Genomic DNA, 19,655 nt, shown 5'->3' with positions numbered 1-19,655 from the left:
GCTGTACAAATCTATTGTGCAAGCTTTGCAGGCCAACCAATAAATCAGGGAAAGGTTATTACTGCTAAGCACCTGGTAGCTCAGCATGTTAAGAAACATAACTTCCAATAGCAGCAATCTCTTTTTGCAGAGAGAATTTGTTTTCAATTATTCAATTAAAACTAGCCCATGTAAAACACAGCTCTATTAAAATAGTACTCAGTAACCATAAAATCATATACACGTTTTTCTTTTCTATAGTCTGTTTTAAACCTCTTCATTTCTTATGTTCAGCTTAAAAATTACCCTTTTAAGAACATCAATTTATATAAAAAACCCCTACTACTTCTATAGTTAGTCATTCTGTTAATGATTTCACTGAAGCAATAACTGAAATTCTTCTAATGCAAAGCTCATACATCCTTCATACACATACTGAATGCCTTGGTATTTTCAGAATGCAAGTCGTTGCATAATTGTACAGGCACTGTGTTTATAATTTAACTAACATCTTACTGTTGTCTGCAGAATGCCAGGGCATAATATACAAACTAAGATGCCAGAAGCATAGCAGCCTCAGAAATCCTTACAAAAGGCTTTGCACCTCAATCCAACATTTGGATTAAGTTGCCAACAGAATAAAAATTAAACAAACCAGTGGGGAAAAATAATCCTGAATTCTACATGAACAAAAAAACCTAAGGCTGTGTTATCAAGTTCCCTCTCCTGAAATGAGACTGGAATGGAAAAAAGATTCCACTGGAAGGTCTTCTAATTAACAGTCTGATTTTAGCAGTGGTGTCCCAACATACCACAGGAACAATCACAGACAGAAAAGCTAGTGGGGGGGGAAAGATAATCTCATACCAAGTCTTTTGGGGCATTTCCTGACAACACAAAATACTTCCTAAAGTCTTGATCTATCTTAGTTTTAAGAAGGCTCAAGCAGTTAGATGTCCCCTGACTTTTGCTGTACATATCAGAGGGAACCAAAAGTCTGGGAGGAACTCCTTTTCCTCCCAGTTGTTCAACATGCATGTAGTCTTTAAAACTATGATCTTGTTTCCCTTACACATTTGTGAATTGTAACTGGCTCTATAAGGCTACGTGACCAGCCATAGGCCACCTCAGAATTACCATCAATCATAATCAGGGCTCTGAACATCACAGAAAGTTTTCAGGATACTAGCAAGACTACAAGAAGTATCATTTTTCACAAAAGTCTTCCTAAAATACGTGGGGTTTATATAAAACATTTATTCATTTCTCCCATTTGGGTCGATATCAAAGAATGGCGCATTTCTTTGGGAAAACATTTCTGTATCAGCCAAGACACTGCAGCATTACTCTGCAATGGAATGTAAAACTAGAGGAGATCCTACCCTGCATTTCTATTTCCAAAAGCTTTTTTAACTTGTTATATCCAGTGTTCTGCAGGTTTGTTTGCACAGGCTAGCTTCTAAACAGAACTCACTAATATCAACTCTCATTTTGTTTTCACATATCTTAACGTGACACAAATGAAAGGGCTTTGCTATACAATTCATAAGTCTCTGTTTTACAGTAAAATATTCCGCTCTTCACCCTCCATTCTTGGCTGTTCCAACTACATCAGCCTCTACTACTTACCACGTCAAAGGACCAGTTTAACCTTTCAGGTGTATTTTCTCTACAGGTTAGAGTAGCAATCCTCAGCTGTCAAGCAGCAATAAATCTTAAACAAAGTCATACTGTTTGCATCCACTGGCTATTTGCCACTTCATCTTTTTCTGTATGTTAACCTTTGTCCTCATTTTCCAGTTTTTGATCGGAAAATATGCACATGACGTACCACTGGTTTTAAAATTACAACCACGTGTGAATAATACTCCTTCTACTCATATAGCCAATGAGGTGTTCCACTCAAACATCATTTCAGAAATCATGCTCATTAAACCTAAAAGGCAGTATTAACATTTACTTTATCTTAGTCATCTCTTTTTTAAAGAGCTAACTAGCATTCATTATACATGTTTATAGGCCATCTTAAAAACCCATCCAAGTCATCTCCTTGGCTTTAGTCATTTCCCAAGTTACTTGGAAGAACACTTGACACTATGCAGACTGTTAGTTCCTAAGCAACCAAACATGCAGGTTACATTCTCTTTCTCCAATACCTGGACCCAAACTGGACACAAGAAAAATCATCATCTTCATTTTCTTCATCACTACTGTCCTCAGACACATCAGAAACGGCAAGAAGGAGGAGGGAGAAAGGGTTGTCGTATATACTACCACAATAAAAATGAAAAAGGCCATCAGATTTAAGCCAAAAGAAAAAGTAAATGGTAGCTTTTCTTTGTAAGTCTGACAAAAATCATCTCTAAACATGCAAAGAATGGATAACTCCATGTTAGCAAAACCAAGACTATACTAACATGCTCTGTTATACTACTATGAGTTATTTGCATATCAAAACACCACACGTTCACAAACTAAAAATTTAAAAATAATTTGAAACCTAGTTAAAAATTATGGCTGAAGTGGGAATGTTTAAACATGACCAAATAGTAAGTATTACAATTCTAAGCTACTGAACTTTAAAGCAGTGGTCTCAAAACCTTGTGTACTTGCTTTTTCCCTCCTGCAGGGACTGGGGATTCCAGAAGCAGCCAACAGAGAAAATGAAGTAGTACCTGGTCTGGCATACTGAAATAGGCTAATCTGTAATTTAAATCTGTGCACTAGGGAATCAAATCTAACACAGCCCAGCATGTAACAACTTTCAACAGATCAACTAAAGCCCTACCAAGAAAACTGATTTCAAAGCAGGACATCTGTTTGGTTTATTATCCAGCCATAGCAACTGAACAGAAAGCTAATAGTTTAACTGGAGTGGATGTAAGAGGAGGAAATCAAAACAATATTGCTACCTTTAAAGTAATCACATTACACTTCAAATGCTCGCAGAAGCAAGTTCAACATTTTGGCAGAGACGGCTTGTTAGGAAGTCAACATATTAGCACAAACCAAAATGCAGAAACCAACTCAGGGTAAGTAGAGTGAGCTCATCACAAACATAAATTCTTCCAAATTGCAGGATTATGCCACACCCCACACAGCACACATTAAACACACTCTTTTGTTCTTGTGAAATACCTAGAAGGAATCCTGTTCAGTAAAGAAGAACGCCTGCGCAAGGTACTGGGTGAAGCAGTAAACAAAGGTGGACCCATTGTTGTGGGTCTCTGTCTGGATGTGATGACTGGCATGGCTGGAGGGCTAGCAGCCATGGCTGGAGGACTTTGTGAACTAGATGGGATGGAAATATTCAAGGAACGCGGGATGGAAGAAGCTGAAAAGCCTCCAGAATGGGCAACAGTGTATGGCCGGTACCTCGGAGAGGAAGGCTGAGTCCAAGAAGGGCTTGTTGTTGTGAGGTGAGAGCTGACAGTAATGGAAGGCACAGATGTAGTGGCAACTGAACTGGCTGGTGGGGTAAGAGATGAACCAGTCATTGGTACATAGCTTGTGAAATTGGTAGTAGGAGCTGGACTAGTCCCATAGAGACTAAACCAGTTACAGGGGAAAAAGAAAAAAAAAAAAAAGCAACAATTTAGGATATGTAGGAAAAGGGTGAAAAAGTTAAAATGAGCAAGAGAAGCCCTTGCCCTTCTGATGACTCGTCAGCAGTAATTCTGAAGCTCACACACATTATTCCTTTTTACTAATGTTGAATAAAACTATGTCACAATCTACACACTTTTAAGTTAAGAGTCATAGCCTTCACTGATGCAAGTTAGGGATACGTCTCAGAAGAAATCAGCTACATGGCTTTAACCTATTCAATACACTTCTAGCTGTAGCAGTGTAATGAAAAATGGTGAAATGGAGGGACATTCACATGAAAGAGTGAAGAACTTTAAAAATCTATTCTGTTTTTGTTCTTGGGACATTTCTATGCCCCTCTCTCTCTTCTAGTCTACCAATCAATATTCAAGTGAAATCAGTATTCAGTTATAATCAGAAGTCACCTGGATAATGAACTGGAACCAAAGGAGCCCACGTTACAGAACATAGGGCTGCTTCCTGGGTTAGAGCCCATGTTTAAAATCAGGCTTCTGTCAGGAGACCGGGCAGCTGCAGCAATTGGCTGTGATGTAGCCGTCAGGCTAGCAAATGGATTTTCATCCCTTGACTGGGTGGACATCATCAACACTTCCATCAAAATCTGCCCGATCAAGTCCTTAAAATCTGAAAACACTGTTAAGAATAAAAGAGTTAGAATCCTCACCTACTATCTTCATCTACACATTAGTCAGAGATTTCTACTAAGGACAGTAATTTACTTCTATGAATTAAGTGCTGCTTTTGGCAAAAACAATAGATTGATAGTTACATTTACAGCTATCACTGTCTGTATTAACTAGGTTCTGAAGTCACAGCTACACAAAAATGTGACTTTTATGGAAAGTACAAAAGATCATAGATAACCTAATGTTGTTATTGTTGTTTATTAAAGTTGTCTTGTCCGTCCCTCTCATTTTCCCATGCTGCTGTTGAGTTGGGCAAGCTGTGTCATAAAGAAAGGAAAAAAACACACACACACACACCCCCCACTCCACATATGCCCACACATAACAATTTCGAATTTTGTTATCTCTTATAGCTGACATACTAAATATAATTTGTTACATACAGTGATCACGAACTCCTAGCTCATCAAATTAACTGCTAAATGTGTATTATGATATAAAACAACCCATTAGGTCAGTAAAAGTTTTCAGAAAAAAAAAAAAATCCAGAGACACTGCAATATCAGCACACTAGTTTGACAACAGAAAACATAACCAGCAAGAGCACAGCAACTGACTAAAAGAGGAGCTATGACCAATCGGTCCCATGGGGTTTTTTGGGGATTCCATTTCCTGCTACCTCTGCTGATAGCCCATGTTGAAATCAAGCAAAGACCACAAGCAGGTGGTTCTGGCATTGTAGTAAAGAAAGAAAAAGCTAAAAATAAGAATAGAGAACATGTCACTCAAGTGAAACAATATCCCTAACAATGATAACAGTTCAGACACCTACCTTCCTTTGGATTCTGCTTAAACTGGGCAGAGAGTGAATTCAGGAAGATAACATCTCTGTCTCGGTCCTTCCAAGAGACTCTGAAGATCTTACAGACCAGCTGTAAAGCTTGCTCCTCAGATACTTCAGACCCAGACAGAGGTTCCTTGGTTCGGAGGTGGGGGGGGAAGAAAAAAAAAAAATCAACTTAATTGCAATTGTATTAGTCAAGTCACAATTTTATCAGATGGCAGTCATCTTTAAAGAGCTTCAGACTGTTGATAGCAGATTTGGTATACTTATGAACAAATATAGATATATTTGTCAAAATATATTTGGAAAAGAACCCTGAACAAACACAAAAGACGCAGTAAAGATGTAGTAGAAACACAGAAATCCAGTAGGAAACAAATTCCCAAAACACATTCAAAACCAGTATAATAAGAAGGGAAATTTAACCAAGATAGTTATGATTTCTTCTTTAAGGAATTAACTGGGGATTCAAATTTTCATTATGCACAGGCATTTTAACAGATTCTTGTAAAAATGAAACCACAGGAAGGAGCAAGTTTCACCAAGTCTCTTCTGCTTTCAAATCTTTGCCCAAGATAAAAACATCTTCCACTTGAATGAAGTCAGGACAGTACAAAAGACTCAAGAATTTGCCTCATCCCCCTTTCTTCCAAAAAAGGAACATCATGTAAACTGCGCTCAAAATGAAAAACTACTGTCTCTGAAAAGAATGCTACCATATATAGTGCCTAGCAAAGGTTAAACAGGAGGGTTCTTGCAATCCTACAGCAGCTTGCAGTATGCACCTGAAAAAATGGTGGAATACAAAGAAATAAAACTCAAATAATTACCCCTGCAATGTGAGGGGAGGTAACATTTAAAAACATTTCCAAAACATACATGACAAGCCAGCAACTCTGTCCCCTGCTACACTCTTCTACCAACACTGAAAAAGCAACATAATACACAAAACAAGCAATTCAGCTGCATAGAATTTCAAAGATGAAAAAGGTTTAACTTTGAGGCTATTTTCCTGCAAGAGTTGCAGATATTTCCTAGACCAAAAAAACCTTCTGATATTTGACTAATACAAGTGCATGTTATACTGCTATGTATCATACTTCTTGAGATAGTAATACTCGTTTCTTTTAGAAAAAAATAAGTCAATGGGAAAGAACAAAATGCAGACTGGAAAAAAACAAGGTTGCCACTAAAAAGCTCCCTTTTTTCCTTTAAATTTGAGACCACATAATGGCCAGTAGGTAAGCCTAGATTTATCAGAGATTTCCAGCAACTACCAGCACCATACCCTTTTCAAAAGCTTTCCCTCAAACCATTTAATAAACCATAAATTTTGGCACATTAATATATTTTTATTGACCTAATTACAAGTATTCTAATGTTTTCAAGTACTTCTGCCTATTTCTATAGAGAAGGCTTTATTATTGACATCATTTCCAATGCAGATAACCAGGCAAGAAAGTTTTTTGCTTGTGAGGACTATGCTGTCTCCTATCCACTTAGGTTTTTGGTATCTCCAAATGAGTAAGAGGAATTAAACCAAGTTTGCAAAGCTTTATTTTACTTTCCACTGCTCCCCCGCTTCAAGATTGTCCTTGATTCCAAGCGATTTATTTCACAGTAGCACAATGCGAGCTGTCTGACTGCCTGATTTGCAGCTAGGAATTGACTGGAAAGTATTCTGCAGCAGGGTTATTGCTACATGGCTTTAAGCCAGGCTTTTACCAACTGACCTTATTACTGACAGTGCAGGAATAAACAAAGACATCTAATGAGCACTGCAAGAATTGTTGTAGAAAGTTCTCTCCACTATACTGATGTCCCATTTCTTTCTGGCTTTATTTCACATGGGCCTTAAAAATCAAATGACAAAGAGGACGATTTTAGGAGTGAATTAGAGCTTCATACTTGCTTGCTTTCTTCCTCTGCTTTAAAGGGTTCTACCACCTGTTTAAACCTTGATAGCTAAATATTCTTATTTATTCTCTTATAATATCATTAAGAAAACCTTATTACACAGCACTGCTTTGGCATATATAACATTTGAAGCAGTACTTTGTTAGTAGACCTCTGTATAAATGCTATACAAATAAGCTGCAACAATCTTCAGAGGTGTCTTAATAAATACTTCTTCAGGTCTACTGAGTATTAAAAAAATAGATCTGGGCATTAATAGATCACTTTGTAGGATATATAACAAAAATATTTTCTTCAGAGTTTTCAAGTATCATTCATAAACAAATTTGAGAAAATCAATATTGAAAGGTCTGACTTTTTTTCCTTCCTACAAATTTTAATTAGGAAACACAGTGAAGAAATCGGTCACAGATGACATCTGAGGACTAGTTCCACCCTCTAAAAAGCATGTATTCAAAATACAGAGATACCTGAACTCACTGCAAGCTAACTCACTCTTCCATCCAGCCAACATATGACAGACTAACCTTATCCGTCAGACTCCTTTTCTCTCTGCGATCATTCTCATCCACCTCCATGTTTTCAATTCCTGAATCCACATCTACCTGGGACATACTGTAAGGAGAAATAAGAGAAGAAATCCATTAACTTGTAGAAACACACAGTCCTCTAAGATGCTGACTGAAGGAGTGTCACCTTAAGTAAAAGCAGCAGAGAAAAAACAATGCAACAAGAACAGCCATTATGCAGAAACAGCAATTAAAATCACTAGTTGATAGATCTTTCTCACATTGCATTTATTTTGAATTCAGGAAACACAATTCTAAATTTCTTCAGCAGGCAATTTGAACTACAGAGCTATCACATCCCATAACCTTTTCTTTTTTCAATAGAGTAGCTGAATTATCCCCACCAGACACGCTCATCACTTAACATCTAAGATAATATTTTGTCTGTTATCACTTTAGGTCAGGAATTCCCATTAAAATCAGACTAGAATAAGCATCACAGTGGTCTAAACCGTGTGTCATTTTTAAGCATTTAACCCTATTGCATTAACATGGCTGGAAGTGAGAAGTGGCAGAATATTTTCCTGTGTAAGTAGTTTTGATGATTAGCATTGTACAGTATTTGCTGGCTTACACAAGCTGCATTTTTTTACCTTTTCTCACAGGAGACACTATCAATATCCATGCTCTGAGACCGAGAGAGAGACTGAGATTGTGTTTCAAGGCTGTTAGATGGAGAACTGCTGAGTGAACTCACTCCTTCGCTGCTCTGGCTTCGGTGGGCTACTCCTAGAGAAAAGGCACCACCAAGATTACTACTACAAAGATGAGAAGGCACTACACAATCATTTGGATGGAAAAGGAAAGGAAATATGGTTTTTCAATCCAGCTCTTAACCATTCTTAGTAATGCATTAGGAAATAAATGTTAACATTCACATTTGACTACAGATAATCACATTTTCTACTTCCTCTTGCAGCAGCAATATAGGAATTCTTACCTGCATGACAACACAGAACAAACTAAATTTGCATCTGTGAAGTGCTCATAGATTCACTCCCATTAAAAAACAGCAAACTGAACTCTTAAAAGACTGCTCTACCTTAAGACCTCATCAAAGCCCCTCTAAAAGTCAGTCCTATCAGAACAGGACTTCACGCTGGGTCATTACGATGAAGTGAACTTGGGTGAGGATACAGGATAAAACTAATCTGAGTTCTGATAGTCTTCCCACAAAACCTCCCACAATTTGCCGGGAAATTATCAGTACTTCTCCACAAACACAAAATAAGCATCCAAGAAGTCCTAACAACAGGCCCTAAGTACAATACCAGCAAATGGAGAGCAATATAACGCCTTTGGAGCACGGCTGATGAGCATCAGGATATGAAAGGATGGATTCACTTTGCAATGAAGCCTTCTTCAGAGGCGTGTTAGATACTAGCATAGTAGAAGGAAAGTTTTATGCATAATTCCAAATAATCCAGAAAAAGCCTTGCATTCAGTATCAGTGGAAGTTGAATGAGTTCTACAAACATCTATGTGAAAAGTGCTTTTAGGCATAGTCTATTCCTAAAATTTGTGCCTAGGGATACTGTTTGAAGTCATGATTTATAATAAAGTAGCATTAATTGCAAGCTGCAACTGTAGCTTTATCAATATCAGGTTTTTGCATGTCAGTAAACAGACTCCTTGAAGGAGCAGGAAAAAAGGCATTATTGATCTCTGTTTAAAAAGAAAGCAGTAGTGAATTTCACTCCTTTGGGTTCTTTTGCCCACAGTTTACAAGACATTCCCCAAACAGCATCAGGTTTCAGGTGAGAAGTGTAAAACCAGATTGACAACCTATTTTTAAATTCCAGCCCTGGCTGCGTTTCAGTGTTACTACTGAGAAGTGCAAGCTTGTCCTGTGTTTAGGGCGGCAACACATTTTGAAGTTCACAGTGGGGGCTGCAAAACAGAACAAATCAGGATTATGCTCTTTGACACAAGCTGCTTGTTTTTGACTACTCTTCTCAAAGCTTTTCTAGGTCTTGAAACAACTCATTTTTACAGGAAAAAAACTGCAGAAGGCAGAAAAATCCCATTTATAAGACAGTTTGCTGAAGAGCAACTAGATAGTCCGCATGGGAGGTAGGCAAAGTTCCTTCATTCTACTGCTTCAAAACTCCTGTTTTAGTTCCCTGGGTATAAAAACACTTTATATTTGACTCCTTATATTAGGCTGGAAATTAGTCAGTATCCAGAAAACACTCAGATCTTCAAATAAGAAGGGGAAAAGATGTGCAAGGTAAAATTAATTTGCATTGGTATTCAGAAAAGAATTTAACAAGATTGTCCAGACACCTATGTTCTGTAACTGAAGACATGCAAAAGCACTCTACGGTATAGCAGGACAACATAGAATGCATATGTAACTTGTACATATCACAAAATACTTGCTAAATGTCAATTTTACTTGGGTTTGTTCAAAGCTTCTGTGCTTTGGTTTGTAACTTTAGGGCTGTAGCTGGGTATTATCATTCATTCATAAACAACACCCAAACAACATTCTTGAGCTCATTAGGTTTTCAGTATGAAAAGAATAGAGATAGGAACCAAAATCCTCCAAGAAAAGTTAGATTTCACTTAGCCACCTATTTGCCAATATTAAATGCCTGCAAAAGATCTCACCCAGGAAGCAGGAAAATGTGAAGAAAAACTCCATTTCAGTTCTAAATGACCTGGAATTTTAGTGATGCATATTACAGCTTTGACACTGAAAGTCCTTGTACAAGGTAGAGGCCCCAAGCCTAGTACAGTTTCTCCATAAACCAAGGGTATAGAAATATCAAGTATAGTGTCCAAGCTGAGCAAAGTCGCTCAGGTGAATCAGGTTAACTAAAAGTAACGTTCAAAAGCATAACTTCAATGATGTAGTTTCACAAAAGATAACACCCAGCAGAAATACGCTGTTCCACAGCAGGCAAAGGCAGACTTCAACAGGGTATTCCAGCAGGCTGCTGAGTTAAGATATCCCAGTTACAGCCTTGTTTTCCTCCAGTACATCACCGATTATAAAGGGGCAGTCTTTCTTGAGTCCTCCCTCTTCCAAAGAAAAAGCTAGCTAAGTCAGTGGATAAAGAGACTAGAGTATACATGGCTTACCAGGGTGAAGTGCATTGCTCTACATTCCCTTGGGGTCTAACTGCCAGGACAATGTACTTTAACAGTTATACTGCAGCACTCATTAACAGGCTTCTTTAAACAAACTGTCCTACCTACCACCTTCTCACAACAAATCTTCCAGAATTTACTGCCATCTGTACTTTGCTGGATCAGGTATACCACAAAATACCTGACACGTGAAGTTCCAGTTTTCCTTTAAAAAAAAAAAAAAGGAAACAACAGCATAGAGACATGCAAAAATTAGGAAGACCACACACTCAGTACATGTGGCTGTCACTGATACACTGTTTTTAGGCTTTCCAAAATATTTTCAAAATACATATAAAATAATTATCATATATTTCATGGAATTGATGTGTAAGTCTGATCTCACCATGACATGCAAGTTCTTATAAAATTGGATGCTTACAAGGACACTATTCTGCTGAGGCTGCTCTCTGCATGTCCAAATGAATTAAAATCCTCTGCAGTCATTTTAGTTTACTGCTCAAAGGAACTCCTGCAAACCACACAGCATTAGCTGAGTCTTCATTTATGCGGAATAAATACAGCAGATAACCAGTTGTGAACATTTTTTCCTGATGTATTCCCCAATTTAACTATATCTGTTACCCTAGTGTGAAAAAGACACACATTAAATTGCTTCCACTGTAGGAAGCAAACACTACACTGACTAGGTCACGTCTGTTTCTGGTCATCAAACAGTCTAGTCAGTACAATTAGGTACTGTCCAGTGCAGATAGACAGATTCTTAAAACAGAAGTCTCTAAGGTCTTAGCCATCCGACCGCTCCAAACCATGATAAACCTGTCAATACACAAACATTCCTACCTTCAGGTACCTGTTTCCACACCTCCCGCTCTGTTGGCATTATTGTTTATACAGTTGTGCAGTACGATGGATCAGGACCTCATCTATTTAAAAACTATCCTTTTATTGTTCCCGAGTTCGCTTTCATCTGGATTAAGTCCATGATCCACCTCACCACACAGTTGCTAAGGATAGCAGAGGGAGAGGCAGTGAGAAATACTACTTCCAGCAAGAGTCAGACCTAAGATGGGTTAAAATAGTCATGTAACCACAGGCTGAGTGAACACAGTAAGTGACCTCCGCACTGTTCTTAAAAAAGAGTCACCTTTGCTTGTGAGTTGCTGTCTATAATCATGAGGACAATACAATATACAGTGTTAAATTCCACCTGCAATGAGCTTTTCTCAGGAAATGCTTTTGATAGCTTTCCTCTGTCCTGCTTTGGGTAGAAGGCAACAAAATAAGCAGGAAGGAGTCACTTAGATATTTCAGAACAGCACTGTAATTAAGTTACCAGACTTAAGCTTGCAAATTACTGTACTTGCCAAAGGGAAGAATATAACATTTCAGAAAGCAAAAAGGTAAATAGATAAAGAACTCTGCACATTTATTAAGGAGCACTGGAAAAAATACTGTTTCTATGAAATTATTAGAAATCACCTCAAGCACTGTGTGCAGTTTTGGGCACACCAAAACAAGGACATCAAACAGTTGGACTCAATGATCTTAAGGGTCTTTTTTGACCTAAATGATTCTATGATATTGAAAACCTGTTTAAAACAACCTTGACATTTGGTTTGAGATTGGTTTTGCAAACCTCTTAAGCTTCGTAACACAACATGCAAAACAATTTAAGTTTTCAGATAAAGATCACAATACCGGAAAACATGCCAATTTGTTTTGATTTCCACCACATTCAACTTGAAATCAAAATTATTTTTTTTTTAGGTCAAAAGTGGTACTATATATAAGAATATTGTCTTCACCTCTGTACAAAGCAACTTTCCCAACCTTCCATGCTTTCTGCACTTGTCTGATTTTAATAGATCAGGCATTACGCATCTTCTGAAATAAATACCATTTGTAAATATCCTATTTCTATTCACTACAGCAAATAGTGAATTGGCTAAGTAATACAACGGAGAAAGCAAATACTTTATTCTTACACTGACAATGCACAGTCACAGCCTACTATTTTTAATTGTGCCAAATGCTAGTAATTAAAGATCAGAAATGAACTTGGGACTGATTGCTAAAATGTAAATAGAAACCAATCAATAAAAACTGTGTTGCAAGACTAAAAAGGGTTTTTTCCCTGTCTCCTTGACAGATCCGCTTTCTCTTCTGTAATATTAAACTGTATAACAAATTTCAAGTTTTGGTAACCCATATTTTAAAAGCCATTTACTGATATCTGGAAAACAATTGTATCTAACCATTTATTATATGGAAAATGAAAACAAAAGTGTACCTTCACCATTTTAGAAGGTTTCTTTCTGAAATTACTGCTAGTAACAGCAGAAATAATGCCAGTAATAGCGTTTATGTTCTAAGGATACCGAGTTGTGCAATAACTTTCAGTAGACATACAATAATAATCTTTGTCACTAACACGCCAGCCTACCTGATGCACCAATTGGAGAGGTAGCTGGGGTCATGCTGTGGACATTTAGGCCCAGACTATGGGATGGCCCCGGGGCTGGTGCGACTACAGGTGGTCCAGGGGGGGTCTCTCTCTGCGGTGATGTCAGTGGCGTAGTAGGCTGGGAAGATGGTCCACCTGCCAACCGAGCAAGGCGCCTTCGACGAATCTGCACAAAGGAAATAAAATAACAGCAAATAAACAAACTCGTTTGCGCGTACATACGCACACGCACCCCGGGGTTGCCCTTTAGCCTCCCTACACAGCCGGGGTATTGACTCCTGTGAAACTGCAAATATAGATAGACTTGATAACCTGCTAAATGGAGCCGACTCTCGCTGCTGTTTCTCTGTTCTGCGTGACATTACTAAAATATCCTTGACGTTTAGACTTTAAGTATGTATTTGCTGCCTTGGAAAACCATTTGCACTGGAGAACACTGTGTTTGTCCCCCAAACTGTTGTGTAAAACAAGTTTAACATTTACTGCTCAGCGATTCCAAAACCTGTAACACACCTCCCCATTTATTTTGGCATTTGATGAAACAAACTACATTAATCTGATAAAAGGGACAATATGAACATGACCTTTGCCTTAATTTCACACCACACGATACTAATAAAAACACCCATGCTAAAGAAGTTATTAGAGACAACCGCTGTCCAAGTTGGTCTGAAACACTAAAAATATTCAACTCATCTGCTGGACAGAAACATCTTGAGAAGTAAAGACAGACAGTAAATAACATCGTCTCATCACCTAGAGACATTACACCACACAATTTAAGAAACAGTTTTTGCATGTTACTAGTAAGACAGAGAAGCATCTGCCTTCAAACACCAACTTCATAAAATCATTATGAACCTATTTATTAAAATATATGACCACATAACACTAATATCATACATGAGAAATAGACAAAATAAGTTATAAAAGTCATCGTTTATAAGTGGTTTCACTGAAACTCGAGGCATAAATGTAAAACAGAAAAGAAATTATTCATTATCAGTCTGCCTCAAAGAATCTGTTTGTAAAGCTTACATCTTCAGCTCAAAATAGGCCTAGCACAAAATAACAGGATCATATTTGAGGATGTCCACTCCCTGCAAAAATAAGCAATTCATGTTACTCCTTCTTTGTATTACAATACTCAAGCATTGCATGTTTTCATATCTGCTCATAATCCTAAAGAACTGCCAAGCAAGTGAAAGAGTGAACAAGAGATCTGTGTCAAGTCAATGTCTATGCTCCATTACTGTCATCACTTAATGGCCTGTGAAACCCACTCCAACAGGAAGAAGAACAGATCAAATTAAAACAGACTTCAAAACTGTGGGAAAACAGTGTCTGAAACTATATCTCCCTCTATGACAGGTGTCACCACATGAACATGGAAGGCAGCTAGAAAATTAATTTTTTTTTTGTTCTTATGACAGGAAAAAAAAAGGCTATGGTTAGAATGTCCTAATCCCTCCTCCCTGTCAATCAAAACAGGGGAGATTATTGCATAAATAAATTGTTTAGCTTTGCCATAAGTAGAAGCTGTACATATCAGGGTCCCTACAAAGTTTTTTTTTTAAATATCTTCATTTTTCTCCACGTGTATCTTATATCTTATTTTTTCAGCTGTTTATCTGAAAAAACTAGAGAACTACCTCACCCAAGAAAACGTCAGCTACACATCCCCATACCTGTTTTCCATACTGCTGAATCCAGATGAAGTGTTCATAGCTCACAAACCCGTATCAAAAATGTTATTGGTGGAACAACCTAGCTGAATTGAAATCCCTTTGAATTCAGGGTTGAATTAAAGTCTTAAAAGCTGTTTCCTTACTATTCAATTGATCTATAACCATTTTTTTCAGATAAAGGAAAGGAGGAATGGAGAAAACAAACAAATACACACACTAACAGCCCATACATGCAGCAGTGGCTGAGGAAGAAAAATAAAGGTTATTTATTTAAAAAGCAAGAAAAGTAAGTGTGATGTGAAACTTGTCCACAACTGTTCATACTCATTCTTGCTAGCTAGTTCCAAATCTGATGTTAGGAAGGACATGTGTGAGAAGAAAAAGACATAGATAATAATCAATATTTATCTTATTCTCAAGTACAGTCAAGTGTTGATTACTCCAACAAGGTCATACCCCTCACAAGGTATGATTTGCACAAAACCTCTCTTCATCATCTCCCAGTTTCAAGCAGATAACTGGGGTCACAGGCCACTCAGCATTCCTTCACCTACAGCACTAGGCTAGATCAGTGCCTAAGTTACATCAAAACCAGCTGCAACCATTACTGTTGAGGCAGGAGGACACTAAGATGAACTGTCTGCCTTGTATGTGTCACTCTTAGGCCATCAACCACTCATCTTTCTTACAGACCAATCCCCCAGACTGTAACCTGCCCTGAAAAAAATTCTGAAGAGGGCACAGAACAAAGAAATCTACACAGACACGGAGCTGCTTTTAGATAAGATATTGCAATTAAAACTAATACAAGATTGTTCCCTGCCCCTTTAAGGATGATAGGCAAATTATACTGATCTTCCTTACTGCTGAACAAATTAACATTAAAATATAAATAAACTCTGAATATTTTTTCCTCTGAAAGAGAGCTTTCACAGCTGAGGGTACATTTAGCAATTGTTAAAGGATCAGATTTGGTTCTTCAGTATTCTGAGTTGTCATATTCCTCTAGGTTTACATAAAATTATCACAGAAATCTGAAATTTGATCTAAGATTAGAAAGCTTTAAGTGAGAAAGAAAAAAAGGGGAGAAACAAAGATATCCTAGGAAGGCAAAGGTGCAGGCTGAAAGAGAAGTTTGAGAATACAGCATAAGACTGGTGCACATCCTATCCAGTTAATTCCCTAGATGCTGTTCAGTCTTAAGGCACAAGATGAGCGAAGACAGGCTTTATGCTCAGGGCACAACGTGGGGACCCAGAAGACATAGTTTGCACAGTACTAGGCACAAAAGAGGCCACAACCTGTTGCCTTCATGTAACACAAATAACATGTTAGAATTGTGGGAGTTCAAACCAACCTGTTCTCATTTCAGACTGAATGCCTCTCCAAATTACCACGAAGAAACACATAGCTGGGTTTTTAAAAAATTTTCTTAGAAAAGTTTAGGGTACCTCAATAACACCCAACCCTTGATTTCAGCAATGAGGACTTGCAATACTGACCTATGACAAAGCTGTTATGTATCAGTCCATTACCTAACAGTGACAAGCTATTTGGTACTAATTGTTACACAGGCTATGGAATGAACAATGCCCATCTTCCCTACAGAGCACAACTCCGTAATACAGACTTTAAACAGTTAATTAAAAGAATCTAACTGGTCGAATGGAAAAAAATAACATTGTTTTTTAATTAGTACAGTTTTTGCTGGACACATCTGGACTATGTCTTTGAACAGTAGTTTTCAGAAATACATTTTTGATCTTACTGGTATTCTTAAAAGCTGATAGCTGGACACACTACAACAAACAACGTAAAAATAGCACCCTGTGGAAGACAGTTTACTGATAATTTAATTTTGCAGCAGACCAATACAGATACAACCAGGAGGACTGGTCCCTCAGGCTCACACACTCTCAGTTAAAAAAAAAATTCTGTATCTACATCTGCTTTAGTGGCAACTGCTTAGTAAGACTAAGGAGATTTTTTGGTTCTACCGTAATCAGAGAGTTTCAAATCTATACAATAAAGGGTAATTGGAACCAATAGCTTTATTTTTCTTGTATTCATTAGCGCATGTTAAATTGGTTTAAGAAATGCTTCCTTTTCTGGTGACACTGTTCATGTTGTATGCTTAGAAAACACTAAACTACCCAAAAATCATGTACATGTCAAAGGATGCTAAGTTCACATCACTCTTTCCAATTTTATGCCACATGTAGCTTGACTCTGCTTTTTTTATGCAGTCCCTATTCTCATATTGTGCTCTCTTATCACTCACGCTAAAATTCACACACTAAAAAGGAATTTTCTTTCCTCCTCTCCTAGAAATTTTAGTATGGTCTGTAGTGAATGAGAACTTCTAGTGCTTCAACAAATTAAACACTGAGAAAATTTCAGTGAGAAACACTGTTGATAGCAGTGAAAATATCTTCTTGAAGCTAAAATATATCCTATAAGCCTAAAGCCATTACCAATTGTATCTGTCTCCTTTTTAAGTTACAACCTGTTATTGTTATACTTAATTATGGTTCGCTGTAAGAAAATAATCTAATCAACAAGAGACTTGCAATTAATTTCAACTTTAGTTAAGTGTTTTTTCACCTTCAGTCACTGCCAGATAAAAAGTCAGGATCAGACTGAAGTCACATACAATGTATTTCAGAAGGCTATTTCTCGGCATAGCCCACCCCTGATCCAGGGTCCACTATGCCAAGTAACAGTAAAGTGGAGATGTGGAGGAATATTAAAATAGACTTGGCTCTGACTTTTCAATTAAGAGTCCATTAACTATAAAAAGTGACAGCATGACTATCTGAAAATTATGTAACATTATTTGTCTCAAGCAATCACTCAAACAGTCAGCTTTAGTCCTAGCTGAACTGTACTAGACAGACATAGAAAAACTTGACTCACTTGAGACAAACATTTTGCCAGAAAAGGTAGAAGAGTCCCTACTGGAGAACTCATTTTCTGCAGCTTCAGTTCCATGATGCAGTGCTTTTGATGATGTCAGTAATATACTGAAGCAGTGACACAAACAAGCTTACATAGGTTAAATAATTCTGAAATTAATCATAAAACACCTCATAATTAGATGCAGTTTAACAATCTAAAGAACTGCATCTAAACAAAGTACTCACGAAATACACCTATAAAATCAGAGATCCCTTTTCACAGTAGAAATCACAACACTAGCGTTGTATCCCACTCGCCCCAACATTGGAATTGCACTCCTTTTTTCAGCGTTTCTGTAGAGTATGAGAACCTTCATCAAGTAAATAGAAACAAGGTATTTCCTCCCAGTTCCTGCTGCAATGTAGTAGGATTGCTAAATCATGATACACAACGTAATCAAAAACGTCCTAACTTTTTGGAATACAAATTAAAGTGACAACAGCAGCCACCTTGCTCTACAATCCCACCATAAGATATGACACAAAACAAAAATAACTTCTTTTGATCCTCCCTGGAGTGTAAGTACCGCAATGAGCCTATGATGCATCTGGCCCAATACAATACACTTTAGATGTATGCAATACACTTTAATATGAAAATATTATTTTAATGAGATGAAGGAAGATTTGAAGTTGTACACAATTTGAGATTACACTGGGACAGCGGGGAACTCCCTATATCCTGACCAGTATCACCACATAATTCATTTGAAAGTCCTCCAATACATGAGCAAATAAGACCTTAGTCTGTATTAGAAAAAAAACCACCACCCTTTAAAGAGAAGAAACAAAAACCAGTTCACATTATTCCATGTCGTACGTTTGTCAATCACAACGTATAACTCTTAAGTGAAAGAGCAAGAGGTGGAATAAAAATTGAAAAGTAAATCAAAGGAAGCATCGGAAAACTGACAAGCCTGTGTCAAAACAAAATTCGATTAAATATAAGACCACACAAACACACACACACACCCCTCCTGCTTCTCAGCAAAGAGTCCAAGGAATCAAGATTTTAAGAGTCTCACTATGCTAAAAAGTAGCATCCTTTTTTAAATCACACAGAGAAAACATATAAAACACCCAGTGTTGAACACAGAAAGGAGACATCCTCCAGACAAAGACTACCTGGCAGATGGAAGCAGAGAATAAACAATTAACCAGGAGAGAAGCAATTCAACCCCATCGACCAGCCAGGGGGTCGCAGGTCAGGGACAGCACGAAGAAGGAACACGAAAAACAGAGCACTGACACCGGGCGAAGGCAAAGCGCCTCAGTAACGCTCCTGCCCACACACAGGCTTCACCTTGGAGTCAAGAAAAGGACCCAGGAATAACCCGGCACCCTCTCCCCGCGGGGCCCGGTCGCCCCCGGCGGCGCCTCCCGCCCGCCCCCTCAGGCCCCGGGCCCCGCGGCCCGCAGACTCACCTCATCCGCGCTCAGCTCCTCCATCGCCTTCCTCTTAATGGTGAACGGAGGGAGGGCGCTTTCCTCTGCCCCGCCGAGGGGCAGTTCCGAGGAAGCGCTCTCCGGTCGCCTCTGCCCCCCGGGGCACCTCACAAGGGCATCTCCGGGGCGGCCGTGCCGCGCCTCACTCGCCGGCAGCCAGCCCCACCGCCGCCGCCCCCGGCCCGCTCCCCGCCGCCCGCCCAGCCGACCACCCGCCCGCGCCTCAGCTGCAGCCGCGCCCCGCCGCGGCCCAGGGGTAGCCGCCCCCCGGCTGCCCCTGCGCGCCCGCGCCCCTCAGCCTCGGCCCTCGCCCGCGCCGCGGCCCCTGCCCCGCGCAGAGATTATTCATCAAAACAAGAGGGCAGCGGCGGCCATCTTGGGCGGGATCACGTGAGGCCGCCCGGCGCCGCGGAGGGAGCCGGGCATGCCGGGCCCCGCGCTGCGCCCACCAATGGCA

The 19,655-nt window shown here is 38.9% G+C and overlaps 1 protein-coding gene across 3 annotated transcripts in view; it reads right to left on the bottom strand.

Annotated features, from left to right (window-relative positions):
- UBE4B (ubiquitination factor E4B) overlaps positions 1–19,397 on the bottom strand; it is a 41,843-nt gene extending 22,446 nt beyond the window's left edge. Inside the window, exons 1-8 of one of the 3 annotated variants that reach the window (XM_074892566.1) lie at positions 19,178–19,397; positions 13,087–13,273; positions 8,138–8,273; positions 7,503–7,590; positions 5,047–5,191; positions 3,993–4,221; positions 3,118–3,528; positions 2,136–2,249 (exon numbers count right to left, since the gene is read on the bottom strand). In XM_074892566.1, the coding sequence (XP_074748667.1) occupies positions 2,136–2,249; positions 3,118–3,528; positions 3,993–4,221; positions 5,047–5,191; positions 7,503–7,590; positions 8,138–8,273; positions 13,087–13,273; positions 19,178–19,201 (1,334 nt within the window). In that variant the 5' untranslated portion in view covers positions 19,202–19,397. The remainder of the gene's footprint in view (positions 1–2,135; positions 2,250–3,117; positions 3,529–3,992; positions 4,222–5,046; positions 5,192–7,502; positions 7,591–8,137; positions 8,274–13,086; positions 13,274–19,177) is intronic. The other 2 variants (XM_074892567.1, XM_074892568.1) reach the window with 2 other exon arrangements.
- Between the last annotated feature and the right edge of the window lie 258 nt (positions 19,398–19,655).

This window comes from Strix uralensis, chromosome 23 (assembly GCF_047716275.1).
Source record: "Strix uralensis isolate ZFMK-TIS-50842 chromosome 23, bStrUra1, whole genome shotgun sequence".
Lineage (NCBI taxonomy): Eukaryota > Metazoa > Chordata > Aves > Strigiformes > Strigidae > Strix > Strix uralensis.
The sequence above is the reverse complement of the archived record's forward strand: the minus strand, read 5'-3'. Positions and strand labels throughout refer to the sequence as shown.